Raw genomic sequence first — 21400 nt, forward strand, 5'->3', positions numbered from 1 at the left:
TTTTATGTCATTTTATTGCCATACTAATGACTATAGAATTAGGTGTGTAAGGGTGTTCTGAAAATGTAGCTCTAAAAGAGTTATATAGAAAAGTGTGTGCTTCCCATAGAGATTCCAACTTCTCCTCATCATGGATGATGGAGAGACTTAATTTACCTTGCATAGATAAGTGAGGGTAGGGAGAAAGGCACAGAGGGACTTAAAGAACAGATCCATTTCTAGGCTTCATCCTCATTTTAGTACCCTTGCTGATTTCTGTGTGCCTTTGTAGTGGCCCCAGTGGAAGAGGCTGTGTCATTTAAAGTAGTGCGTTTTTCTTCCACTGTTAGCCAAATGGTATATTTCTGATCCAGGGCCTATGCATGAAAGTATGCAGATGAGAATTAATTTTATATATGTTTAACTGTTGTATAAAATACTCTAATTTTTGATATTGCCAGAATCAATCTGGCATACTGGTGTAACTGTATCACTTATGAGAACAGAAAGTACTAGTGGGCTAATAATTTTACTGCTTCCTATTTTGCATGCACTGCAGTTTACAAGATCAATAAAGAATGTAGTACCTCAGCAGACTTACAATTTAGACTGTAAGAATCTCTGTTCTTGACTAAAGTCCTGTTCTATCTAAATAAAGGGAGTTAGTTTCATCCCTGGTGTTTAGAAGTGATTTTCTGTGTTTCTTTCAAGGGAACGAACGATGTATGACCCATAAGGTTTCTAGTAATGTAAAAAGCAAAGCAAAAAATGCTGTCTTAGCTGAAGCAGGTGGATATTTTTGAAATACAAAAACCTAAAAATTACATGCTTTTCTTTGGATCCTGATAGCATGAAGTTATATCTGGGATGCAGAAAATAAATGGTCTTTCAGAACTTTATGAGTGACTCATGTATATTTTATTTGTATTTAGGAGTTGCTTTTAAAGTTACAGACTACACATGTATAAGAATGTATAGAATTAATAGTAACATTGAAATAAATATACATAAACCAATAAATAGATAGTGACTGCCTAGCTAAAGCTTAGCATTTTGAAGTGCAGTTCACCCAAGACAAGTAGCAAGGCTGCAAGAGCTCTAAAGTTAAAAACCTCAAGGCTACTACAAAATGCCCCTTTGTTTCTTTCATGCCTTCATCCTTTTTGAAACTCTCTCTCAAATTAAAATTGTTTTTCTTTCAGGCTTTTCAACTACAAATCCTGTTTTACTGTGTGGTTTACTCAGTACCTAAACATTAGTCATCCAAAGAGCAGGGGATTTTTTATTCATATACTTCTATGTCAACAGAACTGCAGTTTTAAAAACCATTTTGTCTCCTATTCCATATGTAATCCCTCCAGATAGTATTTCAAGACATTGTATAAATTCTCTGCTTTTTTGTTCTACAAGTGGAAGAAAATCTGGCATCAGCGTTGTCTGATGACTTAAGCATTTTCTTTAATCTTCAGAAATGCCTTTGTACCTTGAGTGAAAATACTGTATTCTCAACCTTTATAATCCAAATAAGAATTTTATTTAGGAGCATAGTTGGTTTGCATTGCAGGTAGCTTAGCATTTATTTTACTCTTACTGGCTGGAGGTATTACCTAGAGATGAGGATGGAAACACAGCCTGGGAAATCAGCCTTTCCTCATCTGTGTATGGAGAACTGAAGCTTCTGTGCTCTGCAGCTTTCTTTTCTGAGTGTAATTAATTTTGCTACATGCTTCACTAATCTCCTTGCTTGCTAAAGACTGTATCATTGGCTGTCCTATTTCAACATGCCATTCACTCAGAAATTGATGATTGTTTGGAGATGCATCAGTTGTAAAGATCATGTGCTTCTGAAAGCCATATAAATACCCATGAAATCGTAGAAGCTGGCGATAGGTTGATGGAACCAAAACCCCCAAAATTTTGCTAAATGATATTATTTTCTCCACCCAAGACTCTCTGTGCTCCTCATCAGGCAGGTGTTCCCTCCTGATTTCTCCTTATTACTTTCTCCAGTACAGATTTTCCAATATCCTTCTGGGAAAAGTTGAACAGAAGACCAATGAACCACTAGTTGCTTCTGTCTTTTTTAAATTGGTATGCTTTAATGAGTTAATTAAGGACTTTGCGACTCCAGCATGTATTGACCTTAAAGACCTTGTCCTTGAAAGGTGCTGATTTTTTCTGCTGCTTTCATTACACGTTGAATGGTCAGGCATTCTTCAGTTCTGGACCTTAAATATACGTGACTTCAAAAAATATTTTTCCCCTTTCCACTTTTTAAGTGAATTATACCTTGAGCATTTTCCTCTGTCCCCCAGTGAGCTCCATGATTTTTGTTCCTTTCTACTTGGCAGCAACCCACATGTTTTGAATTCAGTCCCACTTGGTTCATCACAATGACTTTTTGCACATTTTTCATGTTTATTAACACTACTTTTGCTCAATTTGTGCAAACATCCTTTGGACTTGTTACAATTTGATTTTCTGTCAAGAATAGTTCCAAAGAAGAGAAAATGATGGGCAGAGGAAGTGATGGTGGTGTATATCTTATTTACAATTCTAATAACAGCTTTGTGAATTTGAACACATTAGTAAAGAGCACTTCACTCAAGTGCGCATTACTGAAGAACTTACTAAACATGCCTAAGAATAATGCTATTCCAATCTTGGCAAATTAGGTGGATAACATAATTTGCAGCAGCTGTTAATTATGTATCAGCTGCAATCACAGCATAATTCTATTAATTGCTTATCACACTGAGGTTAACTTTCTGTCATTTATATTTATTTAATTTGTAATTATAATAATACACTTGATATTGTCCATTGACTACTTTTTAAAAAATAGTCACGATGTTCAGCAAACATAAGACAAGAAGAGATCTCCAGAGTCACCAGTTTGGCTGACAGTGCCAACCTGCGTAATACCTTCATAAATTTCTCTTCGTATCTTAAAATCAGTTAGGTTCCTTAGGTATCCAAATGGAGGAGGCTTGTTGCAGTGCCTTAACCCTGACATGTTTAGAAGCTTTCCACTTCCCAGCCCCAAATTTATACCTTTGCTCTTATGGCAACGTTGTTATATTTTCTAAATAATTTTTCCCCCTATATAGCTTGATTTATTTGTAGAATAAACTCCCTCTCCCTCTTCTCTGAGATGGGCAAACGAACTCCTTTTAGTCTTCTTCAGTAAGATCCACATTTTCATACCCTGAACGTGGCTGGCAAGCCATTAGTGCTCCTAATTCCAGCTGTAATGGCAGCTTTTAACTCCGCTCCTTGTGCACATGGAAGCGGAAATGCCATTCACTGTCACATGAATGACAGATAGAAGGAGGTGCAGAAGAGTTCTACTGTCTCTAGGAAATGTATCCAGAAGTACTGATGGAAGTGATTGACTGGCTTCTTATTCTGGCTAAATGAACAGATATGGCAGTGTTTTAATTAAAACTGTTTGAGACAGCTAAGTCAGTCTTTTCAAACCAAGTCCATCATGGTAATTTAATTTATGTATACACATAACATATAGGGAATGCTATAGTAATTTAGCCTTGGGAGGCTAGAAAGGTGTTGTGATTCTTAGTGAATAAAAATTGGATTGAGAATTGTGACACTGGAGGACAACCGGAGAACAATCCTGTATTGGGGAGAGAATTAGAGGACTGGTTGGGAAAAAGCTTTGCTGTGAAGAACCAAAGGGTCTTGGTAGTGAGCAAGCAGAGCATGAGCCAGAGGACCAACAGCATCCTGGGCTGTATTAGCAGGACCAAGGGAAATTTTTATTTCCTTTTACTCAGCACTTGTTAGATGGCATCTAAAATGTTCCATTCAGTTTTGTCATCTCCCTGTTCACCCGTACCCTTCTTTCTTTGAGGAAATAAATGGATCAACTGGAGCAAGTTCAATGGAGGGCCACCAAGATGCTCAGGGGCTGGAGCACCTGCCCAGCTGGGGAGAAGCTAATGACCAGAGTTGTTTCAGCCTAGAGATGGCCTGGGGGAGGGACCCTCACAACAGCCTCTGATACCTCAAGGCTGTTTGTGAAAAGATGGACTTTCACTGTGGTGCAGGTAGGAGGACAGGACACTATGGATGTAAGTTGAAACAAAAAAAAATTCAGACTGGATGAAAAGAGAAAAACCTCCCACTCTGAGGACTAGGGAAGACCAGGTCCAGTAAAGGAACAGAGTGCCCAGAGTGGTTAGGCAGTCTCTATCCTTCAAAGCATTTCAAGATATGAACTGGTTAAAGCCCTTAGCAACCTGGTGTGACCTGCATTGAGGAGAAAGTTGAACTCAATGATCTCCTGAGATCCTTGAATAAAGGATTAAGAATGTATTCAGGATTCCTCATGTCCATAGTAGTATTTCATACAGCTACTCCTTTTGGACTCATAAAACTTATTAAGGAGTGTTACACAAATGCCCAGTCTTTTAGTTCACTCCAGTTGTTCTTTTTTCTTGACTGAGTTTTATATTCATATTCCCTTCAGGAATTAACATTAGGAATAATATTTTGTACTTATTGTTTCTTTTTCTTTTTCCTTTTTATTTCTCTTTTTCCTTTTCTTTTTCTTCCTTCTTCTCTTCAAAACAATACAGCACAGCAATCTGCTACAATATTACTTTAGTCATTTTAATTCTCTTCAGTCTTGGAAATTATCAAAGAACCCAGTGTCCTGTTTCACCTTTGAGTCTTCTGTTTGCTTTTCTCTTCTAAATAATGAAAAGTATGAGTTCATTTATGTAAAATAAAACTGCTTATGGAAAAGACTGTATCTTCATGTCTTTTTAGTATTCAATGATTCTGAACACTTTGGGGTTCCAAAGTAATTATTTCTGCCACAATTCCTAGGAATGGTTGGATTTCAGGTTTGTTTTTTAACTGTTCCTTCCAAGATAATAGTAGACAACAATGCTGTCATTTTGGTTCTTTTTTTTTCCCCCAAGAACACTATGCAGATCTGATGAGACAAGTCACATCAGTCTTTAATTAGAAAATATTTGTCGTGTTTCCTATCCCTAACATTTATTATGTGTAAAAAAAAATGTGTAACAAAGAAGTTTCAGTGTTTGAGTTGTACTTACTCAAAAGCCCAGGCAAACCCAAGTTTTACCAAGAAATCACATCTTTATTAGACCAAGCAGGACTTTCACTTCAAACAGCCAACACTGGTATTCTTTTTGGTTCAGCTGTTCTGCTGGTGCTCAGTATAGCAGTCAGTCACTACAGTTGCTAGACTCTCACTCTACACCGTACATCACCTTAGAAGAAAATCATGTTACCCCCATTTTTCCACTCCATTGCAGATTCTGAGAGTTTTCAAATGGCTTATTTGTTCTATGTGTAATAAAACTTTAACATAGGTGGTTAGAATACGCCCAGTAGTGACCTTTCCATCACCTAAGTGAAGTCATCTTTGTTTCCTTGCACATCATTGCTACTGACTCATCCTTCCTGATTCCTAAACAAATTGTTCTTTTTGATTAGGGCGTTCTTTTCTACAGCTTCTTTTTGAAGTCGAAAGACTAAATTTTCACAGAAAGTTACTTTTGCCATTCTCACAAATCAGATAGGTGTATTTAAATACTAATGTATTTTAAATGCCGATATATTTACAGGACTCACCAAAAGTGGACTGTCACCTTAGATATTTTCTCATGTATCTAATTAAAGCAATGTTATCTGAAAAATTAATCAATTTTAGGTATTATCAGGGCATTTAATCAGTAGACAGTACAGTTCACAGCTGCTTTTGCTCCTTAATCAGATGAAAAAATGCATATTTATTTTTTTTTTAAAAGATTGCATTGTTTAAAAAAACCACCAAAACTTTGGAGTGCAACAACTTTTATGTGTCTGCTGAGATAAATGTAACAGATCTGTTGTGATTTCTCCTTTTTATTAATGTGGGGTGCAGCTTTGATAAGGCAGCTTAGCTTCCAGTGACTCTGTGTACACTGTGTGGTAAGTGCCTCACAGTTCAGGCCCAGGAGATGCACTTGAATAGTGTTGCAGCAAGGTGGGGAAATGATNTCTCTTCCACATATCCTGTATTTCTGGTTGCCCAGGCTAGAGAAGGTATCAGCTAGGAAATGAGCCTGGATGCTTGGTGCATCTTCTGAAGGAAATTATAGAGTCCTGTTCTTTGGTCACAGAGATCTTGGCTACCCATGCACAAACCAGAGCTGCAGGCAAGACCATGCAGGACAACTATCCCACATTTAGGTACACTAACTTCCTTGCTTTGTCACTGTCTATTATGAGGAATATTCTTCATCTAGCTTATTTTTGGGTTATATTACATATATCTCCATTTTTATCAAATGCAGCAATACCTGAGTCTGATTCTGTTAATCCTCACTTGGTATAGTGTGTTATTTTATGATTTCACATGTGGCCATTTTTTTAAGTTGACTGACTCTCTTCTTGAAGCTCACGTCCTCTGAAACGTATTTTAAGTTGGTGCAAACATTCATTATTGATCTAGGGGATAAAAATATTATGAATTTGTTTTAAAATGAGATAAAGGATGTTTTTTCTGGTATTTATAAGCTGTAGCAGTTGTTATATATCATATATTTTCAGTTTTGAGAAAGTGCTCCAGTGGAGAGTGCAGGAGGTGGGTGTCCATCCAGGGTCTCCACCTTCAGTACTCTTCTCAGATTTTGGGGAGTCATTTGCATAAATTCACCTCACCTAACTCTAGGTGTTTGTTGCATTTGTTTGAGCACTTTGGTTAGACAACCAGAGGGAAGAAATTGTTGTTTTGAAAGGTGATTCAGTGCAACCTACTGTTGAAGATAGGTTTGAGGAATCTGGTTAGATGTACCTGTTTATGATCATTGTGTACAAAGGGAGTTTAGTTTGTATGCAGGTGACCATATAGTAGACACGTGGATTCAAGTGTCATAAACACTGCCTTTAGTTGTCCTTTGCCTCATTTCTCTGTTCATTAAAAGGGGAAGATAGTTTATCCCTCTCTCACAGATAGGGAAATAATGTTACTGACTGCAAAGCTCTCAGTTAAAATGAGGGAGCCTAACTACTTAAATACATTAAAAACAAGGAATACGGCCACATGAATATTGTTGATGTCCAGAAAAACAATCCAGACCCAACTGTTATCTATAACATTGAAGGTAGACTTGATCACGTAACCTACATTATTGCAGCTACACATAATTTTTCAAATTGCATCTTGATGATTTGCATTGCATTTTTACTCATAACTGCATCTATGTCCATTTATCAGAGTTTCCTCTTACTTGCTCTAAAGATGGGGACTAATTACAACCTCGCAGGACCACTTCTGTCCTATTTTCTATCCCTATTTTCTCTGTTCAGCTTGATTGGTGTTCTGGCTTTGCTAGTTAGAGAGATGCAGCCTACCTTCTTTTTCTAATATTTATCATCAGCTTTTAAAAGGGACTTCTACTGATTTTGAGCTTATTAAATCACTGTTTAAAAACTGTTGGGAGCAGATATATTTGTATTTCTTTGAAGTCACAGTGTGCAATGTTTTTTTCCTACCTGGGAACACACTTAGTGTGTTAAAACTAAAGAGATTACAACTGGCCAATTGAAGAGCGAATCTGTATATGTACAGCAAAGCACAGACTTAAACTCCCTCTCAAGAAGATTCTGCTTTGTGCTCACTGTATTTACTGTGCTTAGAATGTAGATGCCTCTGTCCATAAAGATATCAGGTGTCCAGGACCTCCCTGATTCTTAGGACAGCCCTGTTTGTATTTTCAAGGATATACTACTGTCAGTTTATGTCTGCTGAAACCAATAATGACATCGTTCTCTTAAGAAATGTAATATAATTTTTTTTACAAGGACATGGAGTGATAGAACAAGGGGAGTGGCTTTAAGCCAAAAGACAGTGGGTTTAGATTAGATGCTAGGAAGAAATTCTTTATGGTGTGGGTGGTGAGGCACTGGAACAAGTTCCCAGAGAAAAAAGTCATGGATGCCCCACTCCTGGAAGTGTTCAAGGCTAGGCTGGATGAGACTTTGAACCAGCTGGTCTAGTGGAAGGTATCCCTACCCATGGCAGAGGAGTTGGAACTAGACAATCCTTAAGATCCTTTCCAACCCAAACCATTCTATGATTTTATGAAAATCAGGGTATTTTACACGCATGCCTTCCCATGCTGTGAGTTTTTCTAAAAACTTGATATTTATTTGATGCATAAAATCAAGCTATTTTTGTACTTTAAGGAGCTGATCCAAAATACGATTGAAACAGATTATATGCCTTTATGCTTTCATATTATTCCTTTGTTCAGATAGTATTTTGAATTTTTTGTTCCTTTGTCATACTTTCAGTTTAAACTGGTAGTCTTTAATATGCTCTGAACTTTTCATTAACTGATTTTTGTAACAATAAAAATGAGAGAAGTTGTTAAGCTCAGCATGACCATGCTAGTGTCTTGGAAGAGTTAAGTCAAGTGTGTTGACACAACGTTCTTTCTGTGGGAATGTGATGAGTCAGTTTATGCTCTAGTTAAAAATTTTAATTTTAGACAGAGTAACTGAAAATAATGGCACTTGTCTGTTTTTTAATTAGCCTTTTACGTGGGACCAAGAGTTACATAGTCACTAGCATGGGCAGAAGTGTACTGAGTTTGTTTTAAAACGTTATGTAGAATACATAACTCATTCAGCAGAGGGTAGAATATAGAAATTAGAGGACTTGCGATTAATTGATCACACAGAAAAGAAAGATTCTAGGCAAGCTGAAAAAACAGAATCCCAAACAAACCTTGCCTTGATACTGGTTAACCTTTTTTTGAACTCTTTTATTGTGTATGACAAAGGCAAGTGTGTTTATCTGTGAAAAAAAAAATCTCATTATATGGTATTTCTCAAGATAACTGGATAAATTGTAAGTCAAATTTATCTAACTGGCTATATAAAGCATTTTTTATGAGCAAGTTTGCATAAAACCTGCCAAGAACACTTATTAAGAAATTACTAATCACTTGGGGATGACTGAACAGGAGTGCTTAGTCTTACTTATCAATATCTTGATGGTTTGGTTTTATCTTATGCCTGAACTCTTTCCTCTTTTCTTCTCATTTCATTCTGCTCTCCAGGACAACTCTCAGATTAACTTTCTTGTGTGTAGCAGAAAAAAATAAGTTACCTGATTTAAACAAATAATTAACAAGTGTCTCCAGTCCTTTAACTGTAACTCAGCAAATCTCACCACAAAATTCTATGCTACAAAAATCCTTTAAGCCCTCTAAACTGTCAACACTTCATGGCTATTGTGAGTTTTTGAAAATAAAATAGAAATATTAAGTACTAAATAGTAATTCACATACCTAAGGGCAAACCTGATCTGTTGCTATGTAAAAAGCAAAAATATCCTATTTTTTATCCTTCCTCCCTATAAATATGCACAATTTTCTAATGGTGCCTGCTAAGCTCAGATAGGGTTAGGAAATTTACTGTAAATCTGGACACAAAACAGACACAGGAATGGATTGAACTGGTGAAATACTGATTTACTATTAGCTCCTGGGGAGAATCTGCACATGGACAATAAAATGTCAAGAATTACTAAGATCTAGTATGCAGGAGGAAGAGCTTCCCCCTGTCAATTCAAGAGGCATATCCAGCTGTCACAAAAAACCTGACAATAAATTCCTATGTGTACATACTTATATACATACATATGTATACAGAAAACAAGATTTTAAATCTGCATAATATTTGATATTTACATATATTGCAGTCTACTGTGGACATCCTTCTGGAATGGCTAGATAAAGAAATATAACTACTCTGTGTACTCAGTATTTACCACCTAACTGTTGTACCTAGCATACTGTGTTCTGACTGAATAGAAACTATTAGAATACACTAGACTAGACTAGGTTAGAATAGTATAAACTATTTCAGTTGAAAGAGATTTACACTGACCATCTAGTCCAACTGCCTGACCAATTCATGGCTGATCAAATTAAAGCCTTGATGGACATTGTCCAAATGCCTCTTAAACACTGGCAGGCTTGGGGTATTGACCACCTCTCCAGGAAACCTGTTCCAGCGTTTGACCACACTGTTGGTAAAGGAATGCTTCCTAATGTCCAGTCTAAACCTCCCCTGATGCAGCTTTGAACCATTCCCACTTAGCCTATCACTGGGTATAAGGGAGAAGAGATCAGATGCACCTCTCTCCCTCTCTGCTTCCTGTTGTCAGAAAGCTGTAGAGAGCAGTGAGGTCACCCCTCAGCCTTCTTTTTTGAATGACTGTTATCAAGCTTCCACTTCACCATTAGCCATCCCTTAGAAATGTGCTTCTTCAACAGGCACCATCGTGGCCTTGACTCTTCCAACACTCAGACACAATGTGCTCCATCAGGGCAGTTGTACAGCTGGTTCTTGACATTTAGTGGTGGCCCTTATGCGATGGTTCGTGTTTGACCTTTTGGCTACAAGGTGGCTTTTGCTTGACTATTTCCTACTCTTCAGCAGTGGTATTATTCAGTGAAAGGCTGTCCTATGCTAAGTTGAAGGCTGAGCAATCTAAGAAGAAAGTTATTAGCTGCTGGCATACAGTTATAGATGTAATCCAGCTCACCTTAGTTGAGGAAATTCTCTGCAACATGAGACTAATAAAGAAGTGAAATAATAACAATAGCAAAAATTGTCTTGAATGTGGTAGGTAATCAAGAGCTGGAGAGTGCAGCTGCAGAACAACCAAGCACAGGTAGACCACGGGTTTCACTAAACCATTGACAAACAGTAGCACAGGGCAGCTGCAAAATGAAGAAGATGTGTGCAGATTGTGGGTGAATAGAATAAGAGAATCGTCCTCAAAACACCTTTCTGTCAAACAGAGAGTACAACTAAGGGTTTGCGAACTGGAATGTGTCTTGTACTTTGTGAGATGCTACCCAGGTCACTCACTGATGTACGTGTGCATGTGTAAGTGATAAATAAAATCAGATAAACCAGATAGCTTTGTTTACCTTGACCTTAAGTAGTGGATGTAATGTCTTCTCTTTGCATATGACACCATTGTATTACTATTGCTATCCTAGTAACCTATCCCCTCAATGACATTGTGATATATAAAGTGAATAAATAAATCATTTACTCTTTTAGAATAAGATGGAGAGAATTATATTTGGAATAGGGAGGGAGAATCTGAAAGCGGGCTATATCCTCAGGGAGTGTAAATTATCTTCGGAATTGTCCTGCAGCAACAATTTTTCAGGCTCAAAATATTTTAGAGCCTTCATATTCCTTTGATATTTCCCCTCAAGTACTGACAGGGCAAAGACTGAGATGTATGCAAGATTAAAATTGCACTTCATAGAATTTGGAGTATTGGATCTGTTAGCTTTGAAGCTCTGATGTAGACTACTTATTGACATCTTTGTAACTATTTTGGGATTATTCAAGCTAGAAAAATGTGCTTTATGGTAGGTCCATAGTGTTTGACAAGTCAGAAGCCAGGCATGTTCTTTGTTGTCTATGTTTGTTCACATTCATGACTGTTGAAGTTGTAGCCAGTTGTTCTGAAAGACAAATCATTTTTGAAGTCAAAAACATAAAGACAATTCAGACGTCACAATAATTGTCTGTTCCCTGTTATGCCAAAATGAAAAAGACTAAAACCAACCCTCATCATAATATATTAAAATTATGTATGCTGTATGATAGAGTGGAACTCAACATAATGAATGACCGGTTTAAATGAAAAATTCAATATGTGCAAGAATCTCCATTTTACAGAAAGCCTGGCGTGGTCTAAGTGTCTAAAAATGTGTGTAATGAAAACAGGCTTAGCCTAGATTTCCCACAAAGATCTGTAGTTAGGTTTCACCTGGCATGATTTGTTGAAGCTAGTCTTACCCATTGCCTAGTAAGTGTGCTGTGAAAACCTGTTATTCAATTCTGGTACTGGCTTTACTTTTCTGGTGTTTTATTTAACCACTATATTTTTTAGGACAAAGTCAAAAAGAAAGATGCAAGATGAAAAGGCACAGAAGCATCTAAATGCCATAAATTAACTCATTAAATCTGATAGTTGGTGCTGGGTTTGAGAAGTGAGTGTGAGATGATGCCTTTGGTCACCTTAGTGGGAGCAGTTGTTGTGCTATGCATTGACTCTCATGATTCACAAATTGTTCTAAAAAATCTTTTAACGTTAACCAGCTCAAAAGCAACTTTGTCCTTGTTTGGCTATGAACTTTTTGGAGGGGGGGGAGGGTATGACAACTTTAAAAGACTTGCTGTAGTATTTTAGAGTTGTAGAAGACTTGTAGCCATGTTTCCATCATGTTACTTAGGTCTTCAGCACAAAAGGCTATTTCTTTTTCAAGCAGCTTGGGAATACACATTTAAACTTCAATACACATTTGTGCTTTATCACTGATTTTTAGATCTGATCCAGCTCTAACATTTTTATTTATTTAAAAAACAAAAACCCAGCAATCTCTGTCCGATAAAGCAATACCACAGTGTTGCAAATCTTTCCATGGCAAACATGTCATAATTTTATATGTTTTAGAATACAAGCAAACATTTCCGAGTCATTACTCATGGACCATTTATGAAATACTTGGGGGTGGATGTCAGCAGGGCTGATGTGATGATGACTGGCAGTGTTCTCCCTGGCACTGAGGGTGTGTTACAGGAGAGGGAAGCTCAGTCTCTGGTATTACAAGGGTGTGTATCTTTGTAAGCCAAAGATGAGATTGCCCACAGGTGTGCTGAAATTTGCACGCTGCTTCTTGTATAGCGAGCTTTTGGCAAATAAAGTCTCTGACTTGGAGATCTTTGTCCGATTTTTCTGTAGTAAGGAGACATTCTGGCTCAATTCATATGGTTTCATTAGGGTTGGTTAGTACAAACTCCCCGCATACCCTGTCCTATGTGTGCCAGCAGATAAGAGGGGAAACAGATCAAAATGTGTGTTTTATCAACATACTGGATAAATATGTCAGGTTATTGACAAAAATAGAATGTCTTCCAAGTATGTGCACCACAACTTGCTATACTTGCAAACTAGGAAATACTGTGAAGATGTGTTCCTTACTCAGAATACATGGGAAACAAAAAAATCTTTAAATTAAGGCTTTATTCTGGGGATCTACATTGCTTACTAAGCTGGAAAGAAAAAAGGACATATTGCTTCTTTTAAAAAAAAAAAAAAAAAAAGAAACCCCAAACTGTTTCAGTAGTGATAGTAGTTTGAGATTTGTTTTTATTTTCAGGAAGAGTTTTATGGAAATAACCTTGCTTTTATTAGCTTGTGCTCTATTTTATGCCACAGTCAGAAAGAATGATTACATTTAATATAGAGAGCTGGACAATTAACAGAGTTAATAGTCTTAAAGATAAGATAGGAATGCTTTCTGTATGTGATCCTGAGGTCATCAGATTTAAAGAAAAAAAGCGACAAAAACCATATGAACAAAACCATTATTGTGTAGCTTTCTCTTTCTTCACAATTATTGCAAAATTTATTTTGAGAAATCATTTCGTACTCAAATTTACATTATCTCAAGGAAGTGTCTCTCAGTTTGACTAATTACACAGTTTTAAAACTTTTTCTTACCTTAGGCTGATACTTCTTGGCTGTCAGTAGTAGATGACTTGACTTAGAACATCTCATACTACAAACTGCAGTGTCATTCAGAATTTGAAAAACAGCTCAGGTGTACAGTATGAAAAGAAATCTGCTGAGTGGGGATCTGAATACTAGTGAACATTGTAAAACTTGGACTGACATAGGACCAAAAGCTGTTCATCATTAGGTTCTTTCGTCAACTGCTCTAATTCCAGGACTGCATTCTAATCCACCTAAGGCTGAAAGAAAACATATTAATATTTTACCGTAGTGATTTAGTGTACATTAATTGTTCATGATGTACTTCATGATGCTAAAAATCCCCCAGAAAGCAGATTTTTATGAGTGCAAGATTCGACTGTAAGAAGTTTCCTTAGCAAAACATGAAAAAAATAGTATAAAGAATGTCTTTCCTACAGCGTACATTTTTCCATATTAAAAAATCAATTGAAATGAGTTTTTATATGACAGAAGTATGAAGGGTCAATTCATTCCCTCTCTTTAGCAGTCACTAAGGGACCTGTTTTGGCAGCGCTGAAGAAGTTCTACTAACAGCAGAGGGAATAGCAGGATTTGATCATGTCATACATGATATCTTCCATCTTCCATTCATTCCCTTACTTTAAATTAACTTATATGCCAGACTGTTTTCAGGACTGGAGTTTTAAAATAAAAATATGCATTAGATGTGTTTGTAAGCATACAGTTTTGGTATTAAAAAGCCAGAGATTATTTATAGAAAATCTTATTAAAAATATGCACTAAGGAACAAAAGATAATTCTAGTTAACATGTAAACCTTTTTATATTTTGTTAATCAGCATGTTAATGCAATGAATATTTTGTCACGTAACCAGTAATTAGTATTGTAGCAAATACTATACAAATAGAACAGATTGTTGTAGCAAATACAACAAATTCTGCTTCAGAAGAAACTTTTCAAACTGAGCCATCAGGTAATATGAAACTATTCCATCTCATGAAGGAACTACAGTGATTTCCTAAACAAATATTGACTGTCAGCAAATAGCGTTTCATCAATCTTAATTTAATATGCTTCTTTAAGAAAAAGCGTTAGGTATGGTTAAAACCAGTGAAACCTTGTACACTTCTAGTACTGTGCAATGATACTTTCTGAGTAAATTTTTTTCCGTGATTGGAGGCATAAAATATTCTAATATTTCAGTCGTATCCTTAAATATCTTAAAAAAAAAATCCCATTTTTTGTACTATTAGTCTTCTGTCATGTATAGATTGTTAACAAACATACTATTCTTATGAAGGGAGAACATTTTAGGTTTGCCATTTTTGAGCAGTAACTTCTACAGTTTTTTTGGATATCTCATTAAATATTACAATGAATGAATGGTTTAAAGGAAAAGGAGCAGCAACAGGGTGAGAAGGAAAGCTCCTGTGGAGACCCTCCAAAATCCGCAGAGAATTTGTGCAAGCAGTAACACAATTGTAAATAGGCTTTGGTTTAGGGATAGCTCTGTGATTTATACAAGAATCCCATAATTATGTCACTAGACTCTGCTGGAGTCAGGAGGAGAACTGACCTGAGACTGCATCTATGTGTCCACAAGGAGAAAGGATGATTTGTGCCTCTCAGGTAACTGTGGGCACGTGGAAATTAGAAGGATGAATCTCGAAAGGCTTGTTTCTAGGTCTTTTCCTGTAAATTTTCCTTTTTTATTGGTAGCCTGTCCATCATGAATTGCCTTTTTTTTTTTTAAATCAAGGACTTCTTTGATTATGTCCTTTTACAGTTATTTTTACTGAACAACAACTGCAGACACTCTTTTCCATTCAAATAAGCATTTCAATGCTGTATGTACAGTTACTGGTTCTCATTAATTAGACGTAACCTGGGAAGTTTTCTCATATGTGTAATCTTTAATGTAACTGTTTTTCAGCAGTATAAAGGGTAGTTTTCTGTAAAGAATTTATTGATAAATAATAACATTTGAAATTCTGCTATCGAACATTTAAAAACACCAGATTAGCAAGTGAAATTCAGCTGTTCAGCTCTATATTTGGCACAGATTCAAGCAGCTTTACAGGAGGGTTTTTAACTAGGTTTGTACACACCATGTCTACCAACTGATGAACTGTGGACCTCCACAGAGATTCTTCTTTACAGAGAGGGTGAATAATATTTTTTTTCCCTTGTGCATCTAGATAGTACTTGAAAACACCATGCTGCCATCACATTTTATATGAAGAAGGGTTAGAGCAGGAAGCCACTGTCTGAGAGTGTGCAGGGTCCAGTGCCTAGAGCCATTGCAGCAGCACAATGTGTGATGGAGGGGATTTATGAGCTGGCCTTGCTGCAGGCCTTGTGTGGCTTGAGGCCTTGCTTAAGGGTGCCTACACAGCCAGCTCATCACTGCTGTGAAAGAATGTTAACAGCTGTAAAAGTAGGAGGTTTTACAGCTATCTTTTAAAATATGAGGTTGGATGATTTGGGTATAGTTTTGAGATAGTCCATCATCATATCACATTTCCTTATTGTTCTGAAGAGAGCAAAATGGCGTAGGAACCTACAGTCTCTGCGTAGAACAACCAGAGCAGTTTGTTTAGAACTGTTTGTTCCACACATTGACAACAAAATATGTAGCAGGGCATAAGAGACAGGAAGCTTCCTGCACGTCCTTGGGTTCATGCAAGAACTGGAACCAATACAGCTCCTGATAAGGTTATTTCATAAAGCATTCCAAGATTATCAGAAGGATTGCACTGTATCATAAAAGGAAAAAAAATACCCAGGTGAAATACAGCATGCAGAAGCAGTTTTACAGCTCCTCCCATTGCTGCACGTAAGTGATACAGTTATAGTTAACTTTGGATTATCAATCACTGTGAAACAGAATGGGAAGGTTGTACATTTGAGCAGCTTTTTCACTGGTTTTGCATTCAATGATGAGGTTCTCAGAACCAATACTAGACATGGAAATGGCAAACTACAGTGAAGTTTTAGATCCGACGTATACGGCACTGGAGTTCGAAACTATGCAGATTCTGTATAATGGCAATGGTGAGTTCTCCTCTGTGAGGCAAAATCAAGTCACTTAATAGAAAAAGTGAAGTTTAGTAATGCTATAAGGTGCTAGTTAAATGTTTAATTGATGGAGCATTTGGGGGTTGTTTTCAAACTACAAATCTGCTCTTTTACACTTCATCGCTAACTTTAAGTTAGTAACATTATAATTCTTTAAGGAAAATAAAAGAGAGGTTATATGTAATAAAGTAGATGAACTGTACTGTCACCAGTCAGTTAATCAAAGAAAGAAAATGGTGAATTCAGCAGTTGTTTTATTTACTGTACAACAAATGAATAACTAGTACTGACAGTTTGGACATGGAAGTATATTTTGTATATAACTTTCAGAAGGAAAGGACAAAATTGTCCAGAGGTTTGTGAAAAAAATTAGCTACTGTTTCTTGATGCCTAGTTTCTAATTGTTAGACTAATATTTTATTTACATTTTATTTACTTAAGTGTTAATCTAGCCTTCCTAGGTAAGTATATATATGAACTAGAGTGATTTAAAAAAAAAAATCACATTGGCTTTATAGAGGCTGATGTTTAGCTGAGAAAAACTATTTGCATTTAGTTAATGTAGCACTTCAACTTTAGGTAGAATTTTTAATTGCAGTTTTTGAGAAGTTGTACCAATAATTTATGCTTGAAATAGGAAGCACACCATTTCATTCTGCCATCATTGAATACTGACCAAAAAAAAAAAAAGAAATGTCAGTGAATTGAAGTGAAGAAAAGTATTAGGCAAGTTAAACTACTCAAAAATGGCCTTCCAAATCTTCTAATATAATAAAAAAGTTGGTCTATCGTATCATAAAGTATATGTATTTTTCAAAGGCAGAACTGATATCTAATCATTTGCAGGAAAATTATTTAGCACCTGCATTTCCACATATTTCTGCCATATAGAACCTAATTAAGTTTTTGTTGTTGGGCTTGAAATTTTATCTGAATTTCTGATGTTACATTACGGCAACGTTAGTAAACAGAAAGGTAGACTAGGTTATTGATTTAGAAAGGAAAGACAGACCTTTATGCCCTAAGTGATTTTGGAGCTATCAAGAATGATTATATAACTTTTAGATGATTTCTCTGGGTTTTTTTCTAATATGGGTGATTTCATTGGTCATTCATGTTTTTGCTGAGTAGCACCCTTTTGGATCTGTTAATGTTAAATAAAATGGGAAAGCAGATTAGGGAGGTTGTGCTTGGTTGCATTATGTGTTGGTGATAGAGCTGGTTAAATTATTCACTGTAAGTGATTAGCTTGATAGTTATTAATTATAAGGTGTAGCCTTTTTCTGTTTAGAGTTTGAGTTTAGCTTAAGTATTTTCTTATAGAATTTATTAAAACATTGTCTTGTTACAGTGCTAGTCTGGAACTGAAAGCTGCCTCTTATGAACCTTCCTATGTATCTTTTCTAGTTGTCTAAATTAATTAGGAACATTCAGACGAGTTTAACAAGCCACATTCAGGGAGATTTTTGAGTTCCGTTGAAATCAAAGAACTCTTCAACATCAGGTCAATTTCCCAGATATTTTGTTTCAGAATAATAGCTAGGAAAATAAGTATGTTCTTATATATATATATATATATACACAACTTACGTGGCTGTAAAATATTTCATCATTACATTTAAATATTGTATTATTAATTATTCTACTGTATCATGCAACATTACAGAACTCCAAAAGAAGGGTTTTGTATTTTTCTAGAGTAATTTTATAACCCATTTATGAAAATAATTTTCCAGTCATGACAAGCCTAATTTTAAAATAAAATTTTTACAGAACTGAATTCTTACTTTTAAGATTTCATTTTATTTAATCGATTTTTAATATAATTCCTATCAATTACAGCTCTGTAAAGCAAATCAATACAAAAAGGTTGTTTCTTTGTCTGAAGAACTCAGTTTAAATTGTAAACTGCAGGACGCAATGAAAATTTTATATTTGTGTTGCACATTTCAATTGGATCTATACAATAGGAATAATATTATGTATCATTGATAACAGTTTTACTGTTCAACCTGTTTGCTGTTCATGAGCTCATGTACTCGACTTTTGAATCCATGTTTGAATAACTAATTAATGTGGCACAGTTTCCTCTCCTGGACAAAACAGCTACAAATGCTTAGGCCTATTTCAAACAGTTTTCCTTTCATTTAAATCAGAAACAAAACAGAAAAAGCTATTTTGCTTTTTGTTTCTTTCAACATGTCTGAATAAATATGTGTGTTTTGATTTCAGGTGAATTTCTTCAGTAGCATTTACCAGATTCAGTGACTGTTAATCACACAGCTAATATTCTCTGTGCAGCAATATTGTCTGCAATGTTCCTGTAAAAAATATCTTCAAGGAAATAACACTTAGTCCTCTTAGCATGCCTTTTGTTTTCTTTTTTTTTTTTTTTTTAATTAAATATTGTGCAAAGCCTTTTGTTTGTTTGTTTGTTTAATGTCCCAAACCTTTGTATGAGTTGCCAGTTATTGCCAGCTCATATGAGAAGGGATACATGAGAGTTATCGCTGTTTTATGCCAAAGTTCCTCTTCATGTTAGTAGGAATATATATGTAATTATACATGCAAAATTAGGGGTTAATTTTTAATCCTTCAGTTGGAAAGAGTTTAGAATACAATTATTTGTTGGTGTGAACTTTATTAATTCTGTTAACATCTCTATCACTTTGAAAGTGTTCATATGAGTAAGAGCCAGATGTAATTAGATAGGTCGTGCTATATAAATCTTAAGTGTCAATTAAAAGAGAAAAAACCAGAAGACGCCTCCATTTAGGTACAGCTTGTTCATGTGCTGGTTGGTGGAAGTCTTGTCCATAACTATGTAATATTGTTCTTCCCTCTTGTCAGACAATTCAGGAGAAGCTGTCAACATGAATGCTGCTGACAATGGGGTCAGTAGTCTCTGTGCAATATGTGGAGACCGAGCGACTGGAAAACATTACGGTGCTTCCAGCTGTGATGGATGCAAGGGGTTTTTTAGACGCAGCATAAGGAAAAACCACGTCTACTCGTGCAGGTATTTCAAAAGTTCATCTAGAGGCACTAAAATAATGAGTTTAAGCAAAAATTATATTCAGACTTTTTCAGAACTTTGTCAGGGTATTTCCAGCTTTTTCTTAAGGGATGCTACTTGATATTACACATTCCAGATACTATATTCCAGATGTCAGTTGATATTATTTATCTTTTATTTAAGATTATGAAGGTCATCTCCTGAAAAAAAAAAAAAAGGAAAAATGAAAACTGCTTATATTTTCACCGCAATATGAAAATCGTATATCTTAACTGTTTTCTAAGAATTATTTTTTTAGGAAATTAGCTTCTGAATAGAAAGTCTAAGATTTATGAGTTTTGTTTTAAGGGCTGTGCAAACATATCTGCACATATTCCAGGTTTATGTGACACACTTTTCTTTTGATCAGACATTTCCCCCCTGTCAGTCTGATCTGCTAATTTCCAAATGGTGCCCTAATTATCACGCTGCAGGTCTGTGCACCATGTTTGACAAATCACACTTGTGCATGCACTGGATCATAACCAGTGAGTTTTAAGCTGTGCACAGAACACATGGAAAACTCTGTGAGTTTAGACAGATCACTGAAGGCGTCTATTGGGTTTTCGTGGCAAGGTTTTAGTAGCAAGGGGGCTACAAGAGTGGATTCTGTGAGAAGCTCTTGGAAGCATCCCCTGTGTCTGGTGAAGCCAATACCAGCTGGCTCCAGGATAACCAAAGATGAGCCCATCAGCAGTGGTGGTGGTGCCTCTGGGATAACATATTAAAGAAGGAAAAATAATTATTGTGCTGAAGCAAATTGCAGCCAGAGAAGAGTGAAGTGAGAATATGTGAAAGGAATGACTCAGCAGACACCAGGCTCAGTGGAGAAGGAGAGGGAGGAGGTGCTCCAGGCACTGGAGCAGAGATTCCCCTGCAGCCCGTGATGAAGACCATGGTGAGGCAGCTGTGCCCCTGCAGCCCATGGAAGTCCACAAGGGAGCGGATATCTACCTGCAGCCCGTGGAGAACTCCCTGCTGGAGAATATGGATGCCCGAAAGAAAGTTATGATGCGGTTGGGAAGACCACACAGTAGCATGTTCCTGGCAGGACCTGTGGCCCCACAGAGAAAGGAGCTCATGGTGGAACAGGTTTGCTGGCAGGACTTGTGACCCCATGGGGGACCCATGCCGGAGCAACCTGTTCCTGAAGGACTGCACACTGTGGAAAGGAAAGCATGTTTTCTGCACCCAGGAAACATGCTGGAGCAGTTCATGAAGAACTGCAGCTACAATCAGAGAAGTTTGTGGACAACTGTCTCTGTTGGGAGGGACCTTATGCTGGAGCAGGGGAAGAGTGTGAGGAGTCCTCTCCTTGAGGAGGAAGCAACAGCAGAGACAACATATGATGAACTGACCACATCTCCCATCCCCTGTCTCCTTGGGCCACCTCATGGGGCACAAGGAGGAGAAAACCTTTTGTAAAAATGGCTTTTTAATAGAAACATTTGTTACAGTCTTCCTTGATTGCATAATACTCTTAAAAGGAAATCTCTCCCTTACAGTCATAGCACAGCGATATAGCACAGACATACCCCTAAAGTGGTGTGGCAAGAGCTGACATAAGTGATTTCAGGAAGAGCTCTGCAAAAGATAGGTCTGTTTATCTAACAAACACATGCAGATCAAAAAAAAAGGCAGACCTAAACAGGGAGAGGGGAAGAGGGCTCATATGCATTCCCTTTAGGCACACCTGTAGATGTACATAAAAG

General features: G+C 36.6%; 1 protein-coding gene across 3 annotated transcripts in view; it reads left to right on the plus strand.

Annotated features, from left to right (window-relative positions):
- HNF4G (hepatocyte nuclear factor 4 gamma) overlaps positions 1–21400 on the plus strand; it is a 62754-nt gene that overhangs the window by 23658 nt on the left and 17696 nt on the right. The window contains exons 1-2 of one of the 3 annotated variants that reach the window (XM_017812547.1): positions 16421–16609; positions 19484–19652. In XM_017812547.1, the coding sequence (XP_017668036.1) occupies positions 16492–16609; positions 19484–19652 (287 nt within the window). In that variant the 5' untranslated portion in view covers positions 16421–16491. Of the gene's footprint in view, positions 1–16420; positions 16610–18118; positions 18138–19483; positions 19653–21400 lie in introns of those variants that run through there. The other 2 variants (XM_017812549.1, XM_017812548.1) reach the window with 2 other exon arrangements.

Source organism: Lepidothrix coronata, unplaced genomic scaffold (genome assembly GCF_001604755.1).
Source record: "Lepidothrix coronata isolate B3197 unplaced genomic scaffold, Lepidothrix_coronata-1.0 Scaffold36, whole genome shotgun sequence".
Taxonomy (NCBI): Eukaryota; Metazoa; Chordata; class Aves; order Passeriformes; family Pipridae; genus Lepidothrix; species Lepidothrix coronata.